The sequence below is a fragment of the Mesoplodon mirus genome, assembly GCF_964341445.2.
Source record: "Mesoplodon mirus genome assembly, chromosome: 11".
Classification (NCBI taxonomy): Eukaryota; Metazoa; Chordata; class Mammalia; order Artiodactyla; family Ziphiidae; genus Mesoplodon; species Mesoplodon mirus.
The window spans coordinates 36,278,079-36,296,794 of record NC_138987.1 but is presented as its reverse complement, the minus strand read 5'-3'; the positions used below and the strand labels follow the sequence as shown (position 1 = coordinate 36,296,794).

Genomic DNA, 18,716 nt, shown 5'->3' with positions numbered 1-18,716 from the left:
CCTGCCGATGCAGGGGATACGGGTTCGTGCCCCGGTCTGGGAGGATCCCATATGCCGCGGAGCGGCTGGGCCCGTGAGCCATGGCCGCTGGGCCTGCGCGTCCGGAGCCTGTGCTCCGCAACGGGGGAGGCCACAACAGTGAGAGGCCCGCATACCGCAAAAAAAAAAAAAAAAAAAAAAAAAAAAAAAAAAAGTACCTACCTAACAGGTTAGCAGTAAATGAGTTAATATAAGTAAAGCACTTAGAAGGACAATGTTTGCAAGCCTCAATTACGAATCATACACAAATATAACTGTAATCCTTAGGTGACTTACAGATAATAAAAATTTAAGATAATTCAAAAGTTGTCTGGACGAGGGCAGAGGACTCCCAACCACATGGTACGCACACAAGCAAGTGTGTTAAGTGATACTTCTGTGTTTAGTGTAATGGTGTTGTTAAAAAGAAACAAGCCCCAAATGGAGTCACTTGTGTTGAGCCCCACCAAGATTTAACACATAACCTAACTGCAGTTTCAACCTCTATCAGGAGTAGAATCTTAAACCAATCACTCTGGAATTTCCTGAACAACACTAGTGAGGTAATCTGCCTGATAAGACCCTTTGCTTCCTATAAGGAAATGTGACCTTCCCTAATACAATCCACTCTTTCTTCTGCCTATTGAAAACTTTCCATTTTGCACAACTCCTAGGAGCGCCTTTCTATTTACTAGGCGGGATGCTGTCCGATTCATGAGTTGTTTAGTAGGCCAAGTAGATTTTCAGATTTACTCAGTTGATGTTTGTGCTTTAAGTGTTGAGCTGTGTTGAAGCAGGATTAAAGAAATGACTGAATTAAGTGTGATCTTTTGTTTTTCCAACTTTCTGAACAAAAATCCAAAAGGATAGCAACACTAAAGTGGATGATGAATATTTGCTGAAGCCTTCCACATGTCTTTGGGTAAAAAAAAAGGGGGGGAAACAATCCATGTGGGACTGAGTTCATCTTCCTGACACACACAATGCACTTACGCCTTGAGAATACTCAGAGGAAAGCTCTACGGCCGCCACTGTGAGACCAGACGGGAACCCGAAGGCAAAAGGGCAGTGATCTGTGAGTAGCAAGCCGAAATACGACACCAAGGAACTGAAATAGGATTATTCCACTTGAAACGTGACTCCCGGCGAGGCACTTACCCTCAGAGCTCCCGGAAAGTGAGGGCGGTCGGGCCCACTAAACAAGAGAATTTGCGCCCGACCGCGTCAGTAAGGTGCTTTGAAATCACCTGGCGAACGGCATGCTAGACAAACATAAAACGGCCAGCGCAGGTGAAACTAGTCCGGGTTCGCGAAAGCACTCTGCCCAAAAGGCCTGATCAGAAAGACGGGAGGGCTGGGGAGGGTCGCGAAGTGTAGCCCCAAGCTGGGTCGTCGCGCCGGAACTGAGCCGACGCCCGGGGGAGGAGAGGGGCGGGACAGGCATCGGGGCGGGACTCCCGCCGGCCGCCCGGCCTGCCCAGCCCCGGAGGGAGAGCAGAGGATCCGGGCACCAGCCGAGGAGCCGGGCACTATCTGTACCTTCGGCGAGTCGCCGCTACAGCCGCCGCCGGGCTACCCACCCCACACCGCCAGGGGGCCCAACGCTGCCTGCACCCGCGCAACAGACGCACGGCGGCCGCGGCCCCAAAGCCGGCGCCGCTGACGTCAGGCTGACGTCAGAGCGGACGCCGCGTTGGGGCGGGAGCTGGGACGGCGAAGGAGGGCGTTTTCGGAGCACGCGCTGGGCTGGGGCCTCTGACGTCGGGCTCAGGTGCGCGCGCTCGCTCGCCCGCCCGAGCGTGGCCCAGGTGGCGGCCCTCAGCTCCAGGTGGCGGCCTGCAGCGGTGAGGGGGCGACCGGCGGTGCGTCCGCAAGCTGTCCCGGCGGCGCGGGGGACCGGGCGGGGTCGGGGTTAGGGGAGCGGCGGGAGGGCGCCTCGGCTTGCACTCACGTGACGGGCGGGGAGGTTGGGGTGGGGGCGGCGAGCTGGGTGGGCCCGGGCCCCCGAGGGCGAGACGAATTGTCCGGCCCCACCCCTCGCGGGCCTGCCAGTCGCAGTGCAGGACCTTCCTTGGGGCTGGGGCCGGTCCCGCCGCGCAGCTTCCCTGGGCAGCCTGGTCCTGTGCGGCGGCCCGCCCGACCGCCGGAGCTGACAGGAGTTGTCTCCCCCGTAGGGCCGCGGCGAGAGGGTGAGAGTCCGCGCTATCCGAGGGAGCTGCGCCGGCCTCGGCCCCGCGTGGTCCCACCGCACCCGAGAGGATGGAGAGCCTCCCCCGACGCCCCAGCAGGGCCCGCGATCCCACGCTGGCCGGCCCTCGCTAGCTGCTCGAAATTTGCGTTTTATCCACCACCTAGGCCTTGTCTCCTGAGTCAGTGGCGTTGTGGTTCCAAAGAAATGGAAGAAAAGGAGCGATGTGACCGACTCCGTTCGGTCCTCCTGCCTTGAGGCCTGGTTGTCATTTGCAGAAAGGAAAATACAGCAAGAAAATAGTGTTTTTTTGGAAGGGGTAGAAGAGGAGGGTGGAAGAAGGAAAACAAGGTCGTAGATTTTATATGATTTTTTAAAACTTCTGCACTTCGACAGTGGTGGCAAAATACACTAAATCCAAAAGTTATCTTTGTTTTGAGAAGAGGGGGATTATTCTTCCTTTTGATTACAACCTTTTCTCCCCGTGACAAAGCATAAATCATGGTCACCAGAAAATAAGGTAGACCTCAGGAATCCTGCAAAGACTGAGAAGCTTACATTCCTCCTCAGGAGGGAAGAGTGGGGTGGTTTTAGCCCTCTCTGGAACCTAAAACGAAAAACATGAGTTGCGTGCCATGGAAAGGAGACAAGGCCAAATCCGAATCATTGGAGCTGCCCCCGGCTGCACCCCTACAAATCTACCATGAGAAACAGCGCAGGGAGCTTTGTGCTCTGCACGCCCTCAATAACGTCTTCCAGGACAGCAATGCCTTCACCCGGGAAACGCTGCAAGAGATTTTCCAGAGGTAGGGAACTCCTTCTTGGTGTCTCTATACTTTTGTGCTCTTTTTGAATTTCTGTGCGTGGGGCAGCGTCTCTGCTGCAAAAACCTTCAAATCAACAGGGATTGTCAGCTAAATGCTGTTAGCAGGTATAAGGGACACAGGAATGGGAAAGTGAATAATCAGGACCATTTACTGAGCACTTACAGTGGGCTGGGCACAGTGCTAAGAGCCTCAGTGGTGTTATCTCAAGTGATCCCTTCTACAATCCATTGGAATCTGTGTTGTCATTTCCATTTTATGGATAAAGACAGGGCTGAGAGAAGTTCAGTAATTTGCCCAAGGTAACATAACAAGAGATGAAGCCAGGCTTGAATCCAGGTTTATTGTTGCTGTGCTATTGACCACTGTGCTGTTAATGCCTCTCAAGTCCTGCCCCCAAGGAGTTTAGAGTCTAGAAGGGGGACAAGGTATGTACACACTCAGTCACCTGTCATCAGAGTTGGAATGTAATGGGTTCCATAGGAAGGGTATATACACAGTGCTTTTTGCCTTAGCCTTTCTACGAGGCCATGTGCCGGCGTTGATGCTTTTCATATGGTGTTTTGTGTAGCTCTCCTAACGGTAGATTTACTGTCTCTATTTTACTGATAAAGAAACAGAAAGAAAGGTCAGGTAATTTGTCCAAATAGCTTCTAAGTAGCAAAGCTGTGATTTGAAGCTGACTCTAGGTCCCCTCCCCTTTCTACTTCATTCTAGAGGGCCTTTCTTATCCACTTTGCAAACGCTACCAGACAGGTTGATAGAAGTTCAGCTTTCTTCTGTCAGCTTTGATGTTCTAAAATTCTCTCAAAGGGTATGAGAAATGGTTCTGCAGTGGCTGGTTCAGCACGTGTGCTGTCCATAGCAACTTTGTGAGCCTGTCTCACTACTCCAGCTTATAAAGAGTTATCCTGCTCAATTTTCAGTGCAGAGAAAGCCCAAGAATTCTTCAGGCAATGTATATTGGCAGTTCCAGAAGACCCTTCTCTGACTCCATTCAGAGATGAAATGATTGCCCCAGAGGGCCTGAATTACAGCTGGGAACAACCTATTTGGGGTGATTTATGAAGCATAGGTATGGACCACTTACCCTGAAAGAACCATAGGCCCTCTCTTAAAAGAATGTTAATCCCAGTGTGCTGACAAAATTGTAATGAGAGTAATTATTTTCCAGTGCCAGTGATAACCATAGTAATGCCTTAGCAGGGCAGATGTGTCCTTTGCATCATGGCCATCATCTGGCAAGTAGAATTAACTCTTCTCAGGAAATAGGGCCCTGGGAGGTGAGATAATTTGTCTCAGATTGCTAGGTCATGTAACTGAAAGTAGAAAGGAGGCCAGTCCATTAGACTGCTTCCTTTTGGCCAGCCATTAATATATCTTCTACTGCTAATTGGATATTTGCAGATTATTTCCTAATTGAAGTCTAGGGAGAAGAAAAAGACTGACAGTGAGTCCTTGAATGTGCTTGGTACTTGGTACTCTGTGACAGCCCTGCAACAACCTTATCAGTAGTGATCCTAGGAAACTAGGGTTCCATTTAAGCAATTTGCCCAGTTTCACTCACTAGTAAATGTCAATTCCAAGATTCGGTGTGTCCATTCAGAAGTTTTCCACTTCTCTAAATTTGGCCTGGATCTGACATGATGACGATCACTAACACAGATGAACACTCACTCTGTGCAAAGCACTGTTCTGAGTGCTTTCCTTGTGTTAACTCACGCCTGACACCAATCTTAAGGGTAGATCCTGGGACTTCCTTGGCGGTCCAGTGGTTAAGACTCTGCACTTCCACTGCAGGGGGCACCGGTTGGATCCCTGGGTCAGGGAGATAACATCCCACATGCTGTGCGGCCAAAAAAAAAAAAAAGGTAGATCCTGTTATTTTTCATCTTTCCAGATGAGGGAACAGAGTTCACAGAGCTATTAGTTGTAGGATTTGGTCCCAAGCTTTGTGAATGGAGGGCCTGCTTTCCTATCTGCTCTGCTACTTCCTGAGTATTGGGAAGGCGTCTCAGAGCAATTACCTCATCAGTAGCTGTTCACCCTGCTAGGAAGTTGGGCCTGGGTTTGAAGATGTGGACTATAAGCTGTTTGTGGATAATAGCAGGACTTTTTCAGCTATGTTTTCCCTGAATCAAAGAATGCTGAATATTTGTTAAACACTCACATGGAACCAAAGTTCTGTTCCTGGCTTTTGAAGCTTTAGCAAGTTGTACTACATTCCCCCAGGTACCTATCAGCACAATGTAAAGATCCACCTCAGAGTAACAGCAGACCAGTACATATGAGAATATATGTACCCTACCACTCCAGAGGTGGAACTCTGTATGGAGTAATTAATATGGGAAGATTCGGTGTGGATAAATAGAAACAAAGAAGTATGAAAGGGATGAGAGGAAAAAACAAAGGGAGGAGAGGTGAGGGAGAGGAGATAGAAATTCTAAACAAACATTTACTAGCTGCCTTCAGTATGCCAGGCACCACTACACACTGTAAAGAAAACAACCTGAACAAGACTCGGCTGCTGAGAAGTATGTCTTAGAACTATCCATTGACCCGGCCTTGAGAAAAGACTTAAGTGAATTTAGAACCATGGAATTCAGAGCAATCTAAAGGGAAAAAGATAATCTATTTGGATTTTAACAGAAAAGAAGGGTAATGTTGGCAGTAATGTTAACTAGATAATTTTTAATTCCCGGATCTTAAGTTCTATGCTTTTTTGAAGATGTGGCTGATGAATGGTAAGAATGGGACAAAATTTTTGATTAATGCCATTTGTTGAGAGGAAGTTCATTCTAGCAGTTGAATTTTAGCCAGACAGAAGAAATACAAAAGCAGGGTGGAGTTTCAATGCAGTTGTTGGTATGAGATGACTCATGGTTGGAATAGAAATGAATAGGAATTTAGACAGGACTAAGCTAGTGACTCGGCAGCAACACAGAAACAGGGAAGAGAGGAGTCAGGTGTGACAGGCTCAATCCAGGATTTGAAGATAGTGGTCATGATCGCAGTGATAGCAAAGAGATCATTGGTTTGAAAAGGATGAACAACTGCAATTGGAGAAAAGGTCAGACTATAAGAGATTATAGATACTGGGGAACATCCTTTACCACAGAGAAGCCCTCCTACCTCCCCATTAAAAAGTCCCTGAGCACACATTTAAAGGAAGGGGCCGCATTTCAAGGTATGGTGGTTATAAATTGAGAAAAGGTGTTGTTGAGTGTTAACCTCTAGAGATTTAAATTTTCTCATCCAAGGGCCAAGCAGACTCCTCCTCGTCATCATCATCGCCAGCACCTACAGAGTACTTTTGTGTGCCTGGCGCTGTGATCTGTGCTTTATGTATTTAATCTGTGCTTTATGTATTTAATAATTTAAAAACACATTAGGAAGTTCTGAGCCGTATTTTCTAAGGTCACACGTCAGAACTTATAAAAAGGAAAAAATTAAGGGAAAAAAGGAATCTTGATGACATGTTTCCACATCTCCTTTTCATTCAAACCTGAAACATCACCTTAGCCAGACACAGTGGTAACTACAAGAGAGGACCAGAGACTTAACTGAGGGCACAGACATCAGTGGAGAGACCTGGACTAGAACCCATCTTCTCAGTTGTAGATCACTTCAAATATTATGGCTCTAACCTCTGCCTATGGTGACAAAAATGAGAGGCTAGCGTATAGTCCAGAATTTCCGTGGAAATAATTAAGACAGTCCTGAATAGGAGTTTGCCGAGGAGTCTCAAGAAAACATTCCATTGGGACAGAGTAGAATTCCCATGGAATTCAGTGGGATCAGTGTGTTGAAATATCCAGGAGACTTCATTGTAGCTTTAGGTTTGGAGGTGGAATCCTAGCTCTGCCACTCACTAGCTGTATATGACTGTACAAGTCCATAACCTCTTTGTACCTCAGCTTCCTTACTTACACTATGGGGTTAATTTCTATCTCAAGATTGTTGGAAGGATTAAGTGATAAATCTCATAAAAATAGCTAACACAGTGGGCACTTGATTATTGTCAAAGTAAAAACAAGCACTGGTATAATGGGCACACTGGATGGATCCCACTTATTCAAATGGCCACTCTTCTAGGAGTGAGATGGAAACCATTCTTAGCATTTCCTGTATTGATTGGTTTGACAGACCCATGGTTATGCAGTTGCCAGTGCCCAGCTGTGAGAGATACAGAGGAGATGAGTCATCCCCTTTGCTTCAGGAATTTACTATTTTGTTGGACATGTATAAAATAAATGAATTCTTCATTCCTATAAGATAGGAATCATTTCCATTTTTACAGAGAAGCTAACAGGCATGGAGACTAAATCTCAGAATTGATATTGATTCTGCTTGGATGTGAACTCAGATGTGTGTGGTCCTCCTGATCTCCCTCCTTTTTCTACTGCACTGGAGCCAGGAAGGATTCCATGGAAGAGGTAGGAGGTTAGGTTGAGCTTGAAGAAGCTTTAGGATTTAGCTTGAAACAGGAACTAGGATAAAAGAAGAGAGGCCACATGGTCATGGTGGCTGAAGTACACTAATTCCAATGAAAGGGAAACAGCAGGTCAAGTGGGGCTGGGAGGGTTGGAGTTGGCCAACCAGGCAACTGGCTCCACTGACAGTTCTTATGTAAGTGAGTGAAATGATACCTTGGTGAAGGTGGCAGGAACGTAAATAGGCTGAATAGGTGGAAGGAGCATTTGGAAGCAAGGAGGTCAATTTAGGAACCTGTTTCAAAAACTTCAGGTGTGGAACTTCTCTGGCGGTCCAGTGGTTAAGACGCTTCCAATACAGGGGACGAGGGTTCGATGCCTGGTCGGGGAACTAAGATCCCACGTGTTGCATGGTGCAGTCAAAAGATTAAAAAAAATTTTTTTTAAATCCAGGTGTGAGGTGAGGGGCCTCCAGTTAGGGGAGAGATAGTAGGAATAGACAGGCAAGGATTTGAATCTGAGATTGAATATGTAGGACAAGGGGAAGAGATACTTGGAACACTAGTCCTAGAAGGTGCACCTCAAAAAAAATGTGTGGTCAAACCTGTTTGGGAGCTGCAGCCTTTTGCATACCCTCTCCCCGAGACTCAAGGTAAATATTAGCATATTAGGGGCTTCAAGGAAACCTGTAGGAAAAAAACCTGTTTACTTGATTCATTCAGCTATTGTATTAAATGCCTCTGTGATCCTCTGAGGAGCACATTGGGGGGAAACGCAGCACTAAGGTTTGAGCCTGGTAGGGAGTTAGATGGTGAAAGAGGTGGAAGACTCAGCAGTTTCTTTGCTGGAACCTTCCTGTGTCTACTGGCTGGAGACTTCTCTGAAGGTATTGAGAAGCTACTGAAAAGTTGGTGAAGGGAGAGGAACTTGATATATCTTGAGATAGACTTTCATATGCTTTCTCATTTAATCCAAGTGCCCAAGAACCCACTGAGAGCCTTTGTCCTGTTAAGCTACATTTTAGGCCCAGGCCAAGGGACTCAGCTGGTCTTTCCTCTTATCAGCCCACCGCCACCAGCCACTCTAATTCATGAGTCCTCACCGTAAGACAGCAAGCAGAACTTTGGATTCAAACAAACACGAGTTTGAATCCTAGTTCTGTCATTTATAAGGGAAGTGATCACGGGCTAGTCATTTTAAATCACCAAACTTCAGTTTCTAAACCCATAAAATGGTAATAATTCATAGCTTCTTATGGGTTTATTGTGAGGATTAAATGAGATACATAGATGAAAGCATCTATCATCAGGTGTGGCAGAGAAGTTTTCACTAAACAGTATTTATTGTCACAGGTAAAACAAAGTTTGGTTGCAGAGTGGAGTTTAGTGTCCTCAGATCCCCTTCTTTGCTAACTCTGGAGGCTAGCATAAAAGCCCTTATTATTTTAAGGGTCCGCTAATATTTACAGGGCAAGAGAGAGGGAAAACAAAATAAACATGGAAAACGTTTCAACAGATGTCCCTCGAGCACCTGTCACGTGCCAGGTATTCTTTGAGGTCTGGTGATGGGTAGAGAAGGCCCCTGCTGTCATTCTAGTGTGGAAAAACACGCAAGTCAGAAAACATGTCCAGTAGTAACACGAGCTATAATTAAATTAAAGCAGGTGGATGTAAGAGGAAATGACTGGGAGAAACGTAAGGTTGGGTGGTCAGAAAAGGCCTCTAGGGCAGTAACACTTGAGACCCAAAAAATGAGGAGCGAGCAGAGCAAGTGGAGATCTAGGGGAAGAGGATTCCAGACAGCGGGAACAGTGAGTGCAAAGGCCCTCCAGCGAGAAAGGGCTTTGTGTGTTCAGGTTGCAGAGACAACGTGTTTGTGCTAAGAGGTAGGGATGAGGTCAGCAGAATCCTAAGGGCCTCGCAGGCCAGAGGAGGTAGTTTAGGTCGTATTTAAGTGCTTTGGGAGCCTTGGAGGGTTTAAGTAGTGGCAAGAGTATGCTTTATGTTGGAAAAATATCAGTATGGTTGCTGTATATAGAGTATAAGATTTCTCAAGTTTTTAGAGTTGACCTAAAGATCTGATTCTCTTCTGGAGATGGCATTTAGCAACCTCCTAGACATCCGCTGTCCTCTTTTATTCCTGAGGAACTCACGTCATTTCCCTTCCTCCCCTTCACACAGAGGTGAAAGGCATGCTGCCCCTTCCTTCAAGATGGCCTTTCCAGGCTTCCCTGGTGGCGCAGTGGTTGAGAGTCCGCCTGCCGATGCAGGGGACACAGGTTTGTGCCCCGGTCCGGGAAGATCCCACATGCCGCGGAGCGGCTGGGCCCGTGAGCCATGGCCGCTGAGCCTGCGCATCCGGAGCCTGTGCTCCTCAACGGGAGAGCCCACAACAGTGAGAGGCCCGCGTACCGCAAAAAAAAAAAAAAAAAAAAAAAAAAAAAGATTACCTTTCCTCAGGTCCTGGCCTGTGCAGCCTATGAAAGCAAATTAATAGGATTGGGAATGCCTTCAGAACTGACCTTGTCACGAGATGGAGGAGTGGCTAAAGAGGCCTGGGCAAAGATGGCTTAAAGCCAGTGAGCAAACCAGACTTCAGTTGAGTTTTGTTTATCTGGTACAAATTTTTTTTCCAATTTGTGTTTGTTTTATTTTTTTAAATTCAGGTATTTTACACACGTGTATATTCAGAATACCTTTAGGTGGTTCATGAATTTCAGTTTAATATGGGCCTTACTACTTTTTATTGCCTTATGTGGCCCAGTTCATACATTTATGTTACCTGTCTGAGCCCCTGTAGGCCTTTGAGTATTTAAAGATTGATGATTACCAAGTTTGCAAGCCTTAAACAGAAAGCATTTAAAGTGTAAGAAATACTACCCATGCAATCAAACTATCAAATACTATTTGTAATGTTAAAAAAAAGGCTGTATCAAGGCAGGAAGATCAGCAAGGAAGAAGACTGCAGAAATGGGAAGACGGGATTTCATAGATGAGACTCCTTCGTGGAACATTCTCTGTATCCATTGAATTCACTGGAGACACACTTTCTAAATGGCAGGCAGATAGGCCCCACTGCTACTGAATTATTGTTTTTCATAAAAGGAAAGGTAATCTCTAGGGCAGCAGGAGCCCAGACTCCAAAATACTTTGGTAAAAACTCGTTACATTTACTTGAATGGGAGGAAACAAGCTTCCAGGGGCAGTGGTGTAAAGTGCTCTTTTGTCCCTGCCAGTGCAGGGCCAGGAGGGGTTAGGTTGACCAGCAAGTCTCAGCTTTCCTCTTTCACATTTGCAGGTTGTCTCCAAACACCATGGTGACCCCCCACAAGAAGAGCATGCTGGGAAACGGGAACTACGATGTGAACGTCATTATGGCAGCACTTCAAACCAAAGGCTATGAAGCTGTTTGGTGGGACAAGCGCAGGTAGTTGAACCAGGCTTGACTTGATGAGAACTGGCACTCAGCTGGGGAGGTGGCCAGTGGTGGTGGTACAGCTGGGGAATCCGGGGGAGGTGGCTGCTGCAGAGCCCGACACCGTTTCTGTTCTGCAGGGATGTCGGCGCCATTGCTCTCACTAACGTTATGGGCTTCATCATGAATCTGCCCTCCAGCCTGTGTTGGGGTCCGCTGAAGTTGCCACTCAAAAGGCAGCATTGGATCTGTGTTCGAGAGGTGGGAGGTGCCTACTACAACCTCGACTCCAAACTGAAGATGCCCGAATGGATTGGAGGCGAGGGCGAGCTCAGGTACCTGTGTGGCTGATGTAGTGGCAAGTTGAGCTTATCTTTGGACAAAGGAAATGAAATTCCTAGCTCCTTGGGTCCTCTCCTTATTGTCACTTAGAATCATAGGGTTTCAGACTTAAAAAAGACCTGAATCTTTGATGACCCATGAAGACATTAAATCCCATTGGTAGAGAAGTCCCGTTACCTGAGATGCTGGCTTTCTAGTCTGGCAGGACTGGCATTGTAACATTCTCCAACTTGACAGTATAGCTGCCAGTTCAGTGAAAGGAAGGCAAACATTTGGGCCAGAGGGGGCTAAATTTCCCTGTAACCAAAGAAGAAACTCTTCTTCTTCTTCTTCTTCTTTTTTTTTTTTTTTTTTAAAACAATTATAAGTCCTTTAGAGTACTTTGGGCTCTGTTCCTCACAGAACTGGCTACTGTTGGCAGTAACATATGAGGATGAGCAAAAATTCAGATTGGAAATTGAACTGGACAGATTGAGGGGTAACCAAATGTGGACTCCTCCAAGAACAGATCACTACTAGAGCGTGTTTAGGGCAGCCAAGGGTATAAATAACAAGGGTCCTGTCTGGCGAAGGTGTAGCCCCAAGACTGGAGTTTGCAATTTTACTAGTATTTTCATTTTCTCTTTCATCTACCCTTTTTTCCTGTAGGAAATTTCTAAAACATCATTTGCGAGGAAAGAACTGTGAACTCCTGCTGGTGGTACCAGAAGAGGTGGAGGCCCATCAGAGTTGGAGGGCTGATGTGTAACACAGTTCTACCCAGCCTTCCCTCACCTCAACCCCCGAAATCCTCTGTGATGTGCTGTGGCCTCTACAGTGGGTCTGCCCTTGCCACGTCCCCAAACATCTCATCGGGTTTTTCCCCTCAGATTTGACAGTGCAATAGGACAGACGTGTAGACTGTTACAGAACCAACCAGCGTTACTTGTTCTGGGAAAGGAAAGTAGGAGCTCTGTGTGCTTAGGGCAAGCTATGGAAGACTTCTGTTTTATTTAAGAGAGGAGAAAGAAAGGTGGGTCTTAGCTTATTTCCCCGTTTCTCTGAGGACTTGCCAGAGGCTCTGCTGGAGTTCACTGCTGCTCTGACTCACCTGGAGATGCTGCCTTCACTTCCCCTTTCCTGGCAACCAGTGGGTCTGAAGACACAGTACAGGCAAAGCCCATGTGACAGGTTTGAAGGACTTAGAGCAAAAAGGCCTCTCAGGAAACCATCTCCAAAACTGCAGCAGCAGTACGGCATGCTGTCTCCAACCCTCAATGCCGCCCTTACCCCGTTTTTAAGAGTGGTTTATGGCCATCCTTGGAGTTTTATAATGAAAAGTTCTTTAATATTCCATGCCGGGTGGTTGAATCCTGCAATATTCTAGTGTGACAGGGTGGGCTAGATACCTAAGAGGATGTGGCCAGAACCAGGCTGGGGCAGGCATGGGCAGCCTGTCCGCCTCACTCCAGCATCATCCCTCGCACTTCACTGCATTGCATTGGTTTAGGAGGCTTTGAGGCACAAGATAGGCAAAAGGGCAGTTTTCCCAGCTGACCCACTCTGGCAAAAATCAGGAAAAAAATAAGACTGCCTTTGACATCAAATTCTTCTAGTTTGAGACAGAGTTGGGCAAGAAAAGTATTGGGAAGATAAGCCTTCAGAGACTTGGAGCAGCTAGAATGGGTAGAAGTCCTAGGCTTGGAGTCACTATAGTGACGAAGCAGAGCCCTCACGTTGGGTGGATATGTGCGTTACGCTTTGTCATCTCTCTGTAGCTTCCTTTACAGATCAACTGAGAATGGACCCGCCCCCTACCTCTTTAAATAGTTGTAGGCCACTTTTCTCCCCGTAACTTGGGAAAACAAAAGAAGTAAGGGTCATACTACACCGCCTGTCACCACAGTGGCTGTGGTTGTCTCAGGGCAGGTGGGCAGGCAAGGATGGCCTGTCTAGCCCTCACAGGTCAGTGGTTTCGGCAGGTCTGAGAGCCGCCCCACTGGCCAGACCTCTCCAATAGCAGAGCCAGCCTGGGGCTTGCATGTCCAGCCTGAGCAAGCTTAACGGGATGAAGCTGAGGCTTTCTCCCCACTGTGACTGGAGTGCATGTTTACACCAGCACTTTTTCTGCACATTTATCTTCAATCCAACAAGGCCGTTTTTTATGCTGAGTAACAGAGGCCACCAAGAGGCAACTGCATTACACCCTCTCAGCCCGTGGCCGCATTCTCTCCTGCACCATTTTCTACACCAGACCTGCTTGGCACCACAGGGAGCTCTTCGCCCCTGCACGATGACATTCCAACCACCACCAGCCAGAAGTTACAGCCAACCTTGCTCATTGTCACAAGCAGGACCTTGGGTCCATTGGCACTGTCAGTGATGTAAGCCATTTCCTGGGAGGAGAAGGAAACTCCTCACCACCAATCTGCTTGGGCCTGTGCAAATGGCACTTCAAAGGAGTCCCCATGCACTTGGAGTCCATGAGCCAGTGGGATATATGCAAAGACGCTTAAACATTTCAGGGCTGGTTTCTCTGTTCATATCCAATTCTGGTGCTTAGGAACAGGGACCTATGCTGATGCCCAAGGACAAAAAGCCCCACTTCCTTTAAGAAAGGGGGCAGGCCTGACCCTGATGCCCAGTAAGGGGCAACCCTAGGCTTTTTGTTTTTCTTGCTTTTATTCCTTTTTGTTGGCCTTGTGCTGGGTTTGTTTACAAAAGATGTATTTTGTTTAACCAAATATTAAAAATGGAAAACTCCATACATAAATTTCATCTGTCTGAATTCTATAATTATGTACATTAAAGTGTAGTTTAGTATAATGCTGCTTTGGAAGGAATTCACTACCACCATAAGTCATCTTTTAGAGACATTGTGCTTTGGCCAGACCTCTCACTTCAAAAATCCAGACAAAATACTCACCAAGTAGGACTTGATTCAAAAAAAGCCTGAGACACTTTTCGATTTAATTTGTAAAAACTAGGCTCCACAGTATGAAGAACCCTAACCCTAATCTTAAGTACACGTTTTCTTCACTGACAAGTGACTCTTCTTCCCTGGTTAACAGGTGGAAGAGTATGCATTTACACAGAGGACCTGGGAGGCCCCAGCACCAAGTACATAGCAGGACTCTGAGCCAGACTGCCTAGATTTGAATTCAGATCAGGCATTTTCTATTCAGCCTGGAACAGATCACTTAACCTTTCTGGGACTGTTTTCCTCTTCTGTAAAATAAGACGACTACCTCCTCCTAAATTGTATAGTATAGTTCCAGCAACCCACATAAAGGACTTCGTATTGTTACTAGCACAATGCCAATAAAAATGTGTGTGAAGTGGAAAAATTACAAAGTTCAAAGATAGGGCTACAGTTGGATTCACTGTCAATAGCTCATCAGCAATTACAGCTGATCCTCAAACAGCACAGGTTTGAACTCTGGGGGTCCACTTACACGTGAACTTTTTTCAAGAAATACTACAGTGCCACATGAACTGTGATTGGTTGGACAGCAGACACACAGGGCCAATGATTTTTAAAAGAAATGCACAGGCTTTTGACTGCAAGGAGGGTTAGTTCCCCTAACCCCGTGTTGTTCAAGGGTCAACTGTATTTTCAAAAAGAACAAACCCAAGATGTTCTATTTGAAACCTCCCTATCCCCAGACTAGATAGCAATACTATGTCATTCCTTACAAGTTCTTTATAGTTACTGTTTTTTCTTTTTTTTTCCTTTGGCCGAGCTTCACAGCATGTGGGATCTTAGTTCCCCAAACAGGGATCGAACCCGTGTTGCCTGCAGTGGAAGCACAGAGTCCTAACTACTGGATTCCCCCTTTATAACTGTATAATGTCATTGTAGACTGTGCAAGTACATGGACCCAATCCTTTGCTGGTGGATCTGAAACTGACTGCCTGAACTCAGAGAGGTTCTTGGTCAAAGACGAATTTCTTTTTACCTCTGGGAATTTAACTTGGGCCTAGGGATCAGTCAGTATTAAACGGTGGTGCTGGCTCAGGTGAGAGAAAATGTGAGGGGCAGTTTTCTTTGCCCTTCTAAAATGGGCTAAATAATTTCAAGGTATGCATGACGAGCACTTGGAAGACATTTTTGGTTGGAATCATTTTTTAATATTTAAATAGAAAAAGTGAGCACTGACTTTTTTTTCTCTTTTAGACACACACACGTCTAACAGCCAAAATATGCAGAGGAAATGAGCTCCTGCTCTGTCCTCCACAGTCCCCATCTTGTGGTTGAAGCTGTTGCCAGCCCTCCCTCCATCCTTTCCAACATACACAAATTCACAGCACAGCTGTTGCATTTTATCTCATGTGCACGTCCCTCCCCAACATCCCCATTCTTAAAAACCAAACAGTCGTTAATGGTCAGGGGCACATCCTTCCCGATGGCATCAGTTCCTACCCCACAATGGGATAGTGAGGAGATCTCCCGTCAGAAGTAATTTAGTGAAAGGGGTGGGATGGCCGGAGCTGGAGTAACCGTCTGCATTGCTGCACTCTGGTATCAGAGTGAGGACAGAAGAAATAAGTCAGGAGAGCACGGAGGGCACAGTTGCAAGTGAGGAGTCTCTCCATGAGACAATGTGGGGAGAATTCTCCCCCCCAGGTTTAGATAGATCAATGTGCCAAAGTTAAAAAAAAAAAAAATCCAATAAGCAGCAGTTCAAACACTATTGAATTTTCAAACTTCTCCCACCAAGACAGGCCAAACATAGCAGTAACAATCTAGATCTTTCCAGGAAGTGAAGGTAGGGCCCCGGGCATTCCTCCTGACAGCCCTGTATTAGGCCCTAGAAGTATCTGGAAAAGAAAAGGAGGGGTGTAAGGCATTGTACAGACCTAGGGCTCTCATTTTCATCATACCTGTCCAGGCAGACAAGGTCTATGAAAACAATGCTGAGGGCACAGGCACCTAAAAGAGTGTGGGCCGGATCCCAATCCCTACCGGCACATTAACCGCCCTACCTAGGTGCTGGAGCAATAAACAACTTATGTAGCCACTACTGGCAAAAAGCCCAGGGTCTGGGCTCACCTGCCGTTGCTGCAGCTGCTGCTGTTGCTCCATCTGCAACTTCTCAGTCTCAAAGACGACCGGAAGAACCAGGATCATGAAGGAAGTGGTTCCAATCCACAAGGCTGCCCTGGAAAACCTGCAGAGGGAGCATGAGCATAATGGCAAGACAGCATCACCGAGAACTCACTAGTAACCAAATCTCTCACCCTGCACACTCCAGTGTTGTTGGTAAGCGTGTTCTACCCAACTCTTGCCTGTACTCCTACCGGAAACGGGAGGAGCAGTTCCAGGGACTGTACATCTAGTGAGAGTAGTCTGAACACTCTCCTGAGTTCTCACAGTGCTACTTATACATTAATTATATCACATAATCTGAGATGATCCTCACAACGACCCTGCCCAATAAGAATCCTCACTTTACAGACGAGGAAATAGAGACCAAGAAAGGCTAAAGTAGCACCAGTCCAAGGTCACTCAGTGATCTAGCTGGCGGGCTGGCCTCCAACCCAGGTCTGCTGCTCCCAAAGCCCGTGTTCATTCAGGGCACCTCAGTCAACCCAGCACACCCCAATGTCTTTGCCCTCGTCCCTTACCTGTACATTTTTTGAGCCACGAAGAGGGAGAGATCAAAAGTGGCTCCAGCCGCGGACCGGACTCTCTCGGGGAACATCTCCGTCAGACCCCACAGTCTCTCCGACAGAGTCTCATCTAACTGTGGTGGAGGAGGCGCGGATATGGGCCGAAGCAGCGGTAACCACCCCCCGACGCCGGGACATGCCGGTCCCCTGGAGCTAGGGCACCCCGGCCCCAGCGGGGCCTCACCCCGCCTCCCGGAGACGCCTCTGCTCGGACTCTCCAGGCTCCGCGACGCGCCTTCGTCCCGCTCCTGCAGCACGCGGAGCCCTTACCCCCGCTCCCCGCCCGCACCCTCCCAGCCCCGCTCCGCCCCGCGGCGCCCAGTACCTCCTCGTCGTCTTCCTCCTCCAGCTCCTCCTCAGGCTTCTCAGCATCGCCTTTCGGAAGCAATTCGTCCGGGGACAGCGGCACCCCAGGGCCGGCGGCGGCGGCAGCGGCGGCGGCAGCGGCAGCGGCAGCCATGGCTGTGGGGAACTCCGGAAGCGGAAGAGAAGAGGCGAGTGCGGCGCCGACGGCGGACGGAGCCGCCCTTCTGGGAGCCGGAGGCTGGAGGTCTGGGGAAGAGCGCCGCCCTCTGGTAGGCGGGCTTCACCGGCCTTCAGCAAAGGGCGGCCGGGAGGTCGGAGAACGTGAGACACGTGGGAAACTTATTAAAGCCCTGAATCGGGGTGCATCAGCGGTAATTCTGTTCTGTGGGCTTAGGGTGAGCCCGAAAATCTGCATTTTAACAAGCCTCCCAGAGATCAGACATAGACAAACACGAATCCAGTTTCATTTCCCTGAGGGCTGTGTTTGGTAGGAGTAAATTAGACATTTGGAGATTTATTGGTCTTTGGGAAAACGTCAAGTAAACAGTCCCAATGTACAAAACAAAGGCGAGTGTGTACCAGGCACTGTTTGTGCGTGCGAAGGGCGGGGGTGGGAGGGGCGCTCATTTGATCTTTGCATCAACCCACTGAGGTGCTACTATCCCCATTTTTTTTTTTTTTTTTTTTTTTTTGGCCGGGCCATGCCGCATGCAGGAACTTAGTTCCCCAACCAGGGATAGAACCAGCGCCCCCTGCATTGGGAGCCACGAGTCTTAACCACTGGACTACCAGGGAAATCCCTATTGTCCCCATTTTAGAAATGAGGAGATTGAGGTACAGTACAGGGTTGCTGCAAGTATTTCTGGAGGATGGATTTCAAGATGTGGGTTTGCTGGCCAAAAAGTATGAACATTTAAAATTTTGGTAGGTATTAGCTAATTGCCCTCGGAATTATTATATCACGTACTTTCACAATAGTAAATGGAAGTGTCCTTTTCTCCACACCCTCCCCAGCATTAGGTATTATCCATATTTTCATATGATGGATGAAAATGCTCCTTTTTATAATGTGTCCCACAGTTATTAATACAAGGGTGATTTGATATACCTCTAGACAACTGACCATGGAACCGAAGAATCTCAGGATTGGACAGTCCCGATCCTTATCTGATACTTGAGAGATGTCCTCTGCTTACATATTCCGGGGAGGGGGGGCGGGGTTTGCACTTTCTCCAGATAGAGTCCTCAGTCCTCTTTATCTTTGGACAGGGCAGCTCTAACTACAAAAAGTCTTCATGTCACAAAAGGGTGCCTACTGTCTGATTCCATTAGGTAAAGTTAAAAGACAGGCAAAACCAATCTATGGTGAGAAACGTAGTGATTCCCTTTGAGGAGGAAGAGGAGGTAATATTTGGGAAGGCAGGAGAGCTTCTGGGGCACTGGTAAAGTTCTATTTCTTGACGTGTGTGGTATTTACATGGGTATGCCCATTTTGGATAATTCATCAGGCTGTACATTTATGAATTATACTTTTTGCAT

The 18,716-nt window shown here is 47.4% G+C and overlaps 3 protein-coding genes across 7 annotated transcripts in view; 1 reads left to right on the top strand and 2 right to left on the bottom strand.

The window, feature by feature from the left end:
* GTPBP1 (GTP binding protein 1) overlaps positions 1-1,413 on the bottom strand; it is a 31,975-nt gene extending 30,562 nt beyond the window's left edge. For all 4 annotated transcript variants that reach the window (XR_014295248.1, XM_082634848.1, XM_082634851.1 and 1 more), the window contains exon 1: positions 1,177-1,413. The gene's annotated coding sequence lies outside the window, so the exon portion shown is untranslated. The remainder of the gene's footprint in view (positions 1-1,176) is intronic.
* Positions 1,414-1,501: 88 nt separating this feature from the next.
* On the top strand, positions 1,502-13,977 carry JOSD1 (Josephin domain containing 1). 2 transcript variants are annotated; one of them, XM_082634853.1, is made up of 5 exons: positions 1,502-1,789; positions 2,193-3,012; positions 10,761-10,889; positions 11,018-11,212; positions 11,868-13,977. In XM_082634853.1, exons 2-5 carry the CDS (start codon positions 2,828-2,830, stop codon positions 11,965-11,967), a joined length of 609 nt encoding a protein of 202 aa, XP_082490979.1. In that variant the 5' UTR covers positions 1,502-1,789; positions 2,193-2,827; the 3' UTR covers positions 11,968-13,977. The 2 variants fall into 2 exon arrangements, with proteins under 2 accessions (XP_082490979.1, XP_082490978.1); XM_082634852.1 differs by having other exon boundaries at positions 1,502-1,862.
* Positions 13,978-15,306: 1,329 nt separating this feature from the next.
* On the bottom strand, positions 15,307-17,362 carry TOMM22 (translocase of outer mitochondrial membrane 22). Its single transcript, XM_082634854.1, has 4 exons — positions 17,197-17,362; positions 16,827-16,945; positions 16,252-16,369; positions 15,307-16,019 (listed from the first exon to the last, which is right to left on the bottom strand). Exons 1-4 carry the CDS (start codon positions 17,329-17,331, stop codon positions 15,945-15,947), a joined length of 447 nt encoding a protein of 148 aa, XP_082490980.1. The 5' UTR covers positions 17,332-17,362; the 3' UTR covers positions 15,307-15,944.
* Between the last annotated feature and the right edge of the window lie 1,354 nt (positions 17,363-18,716).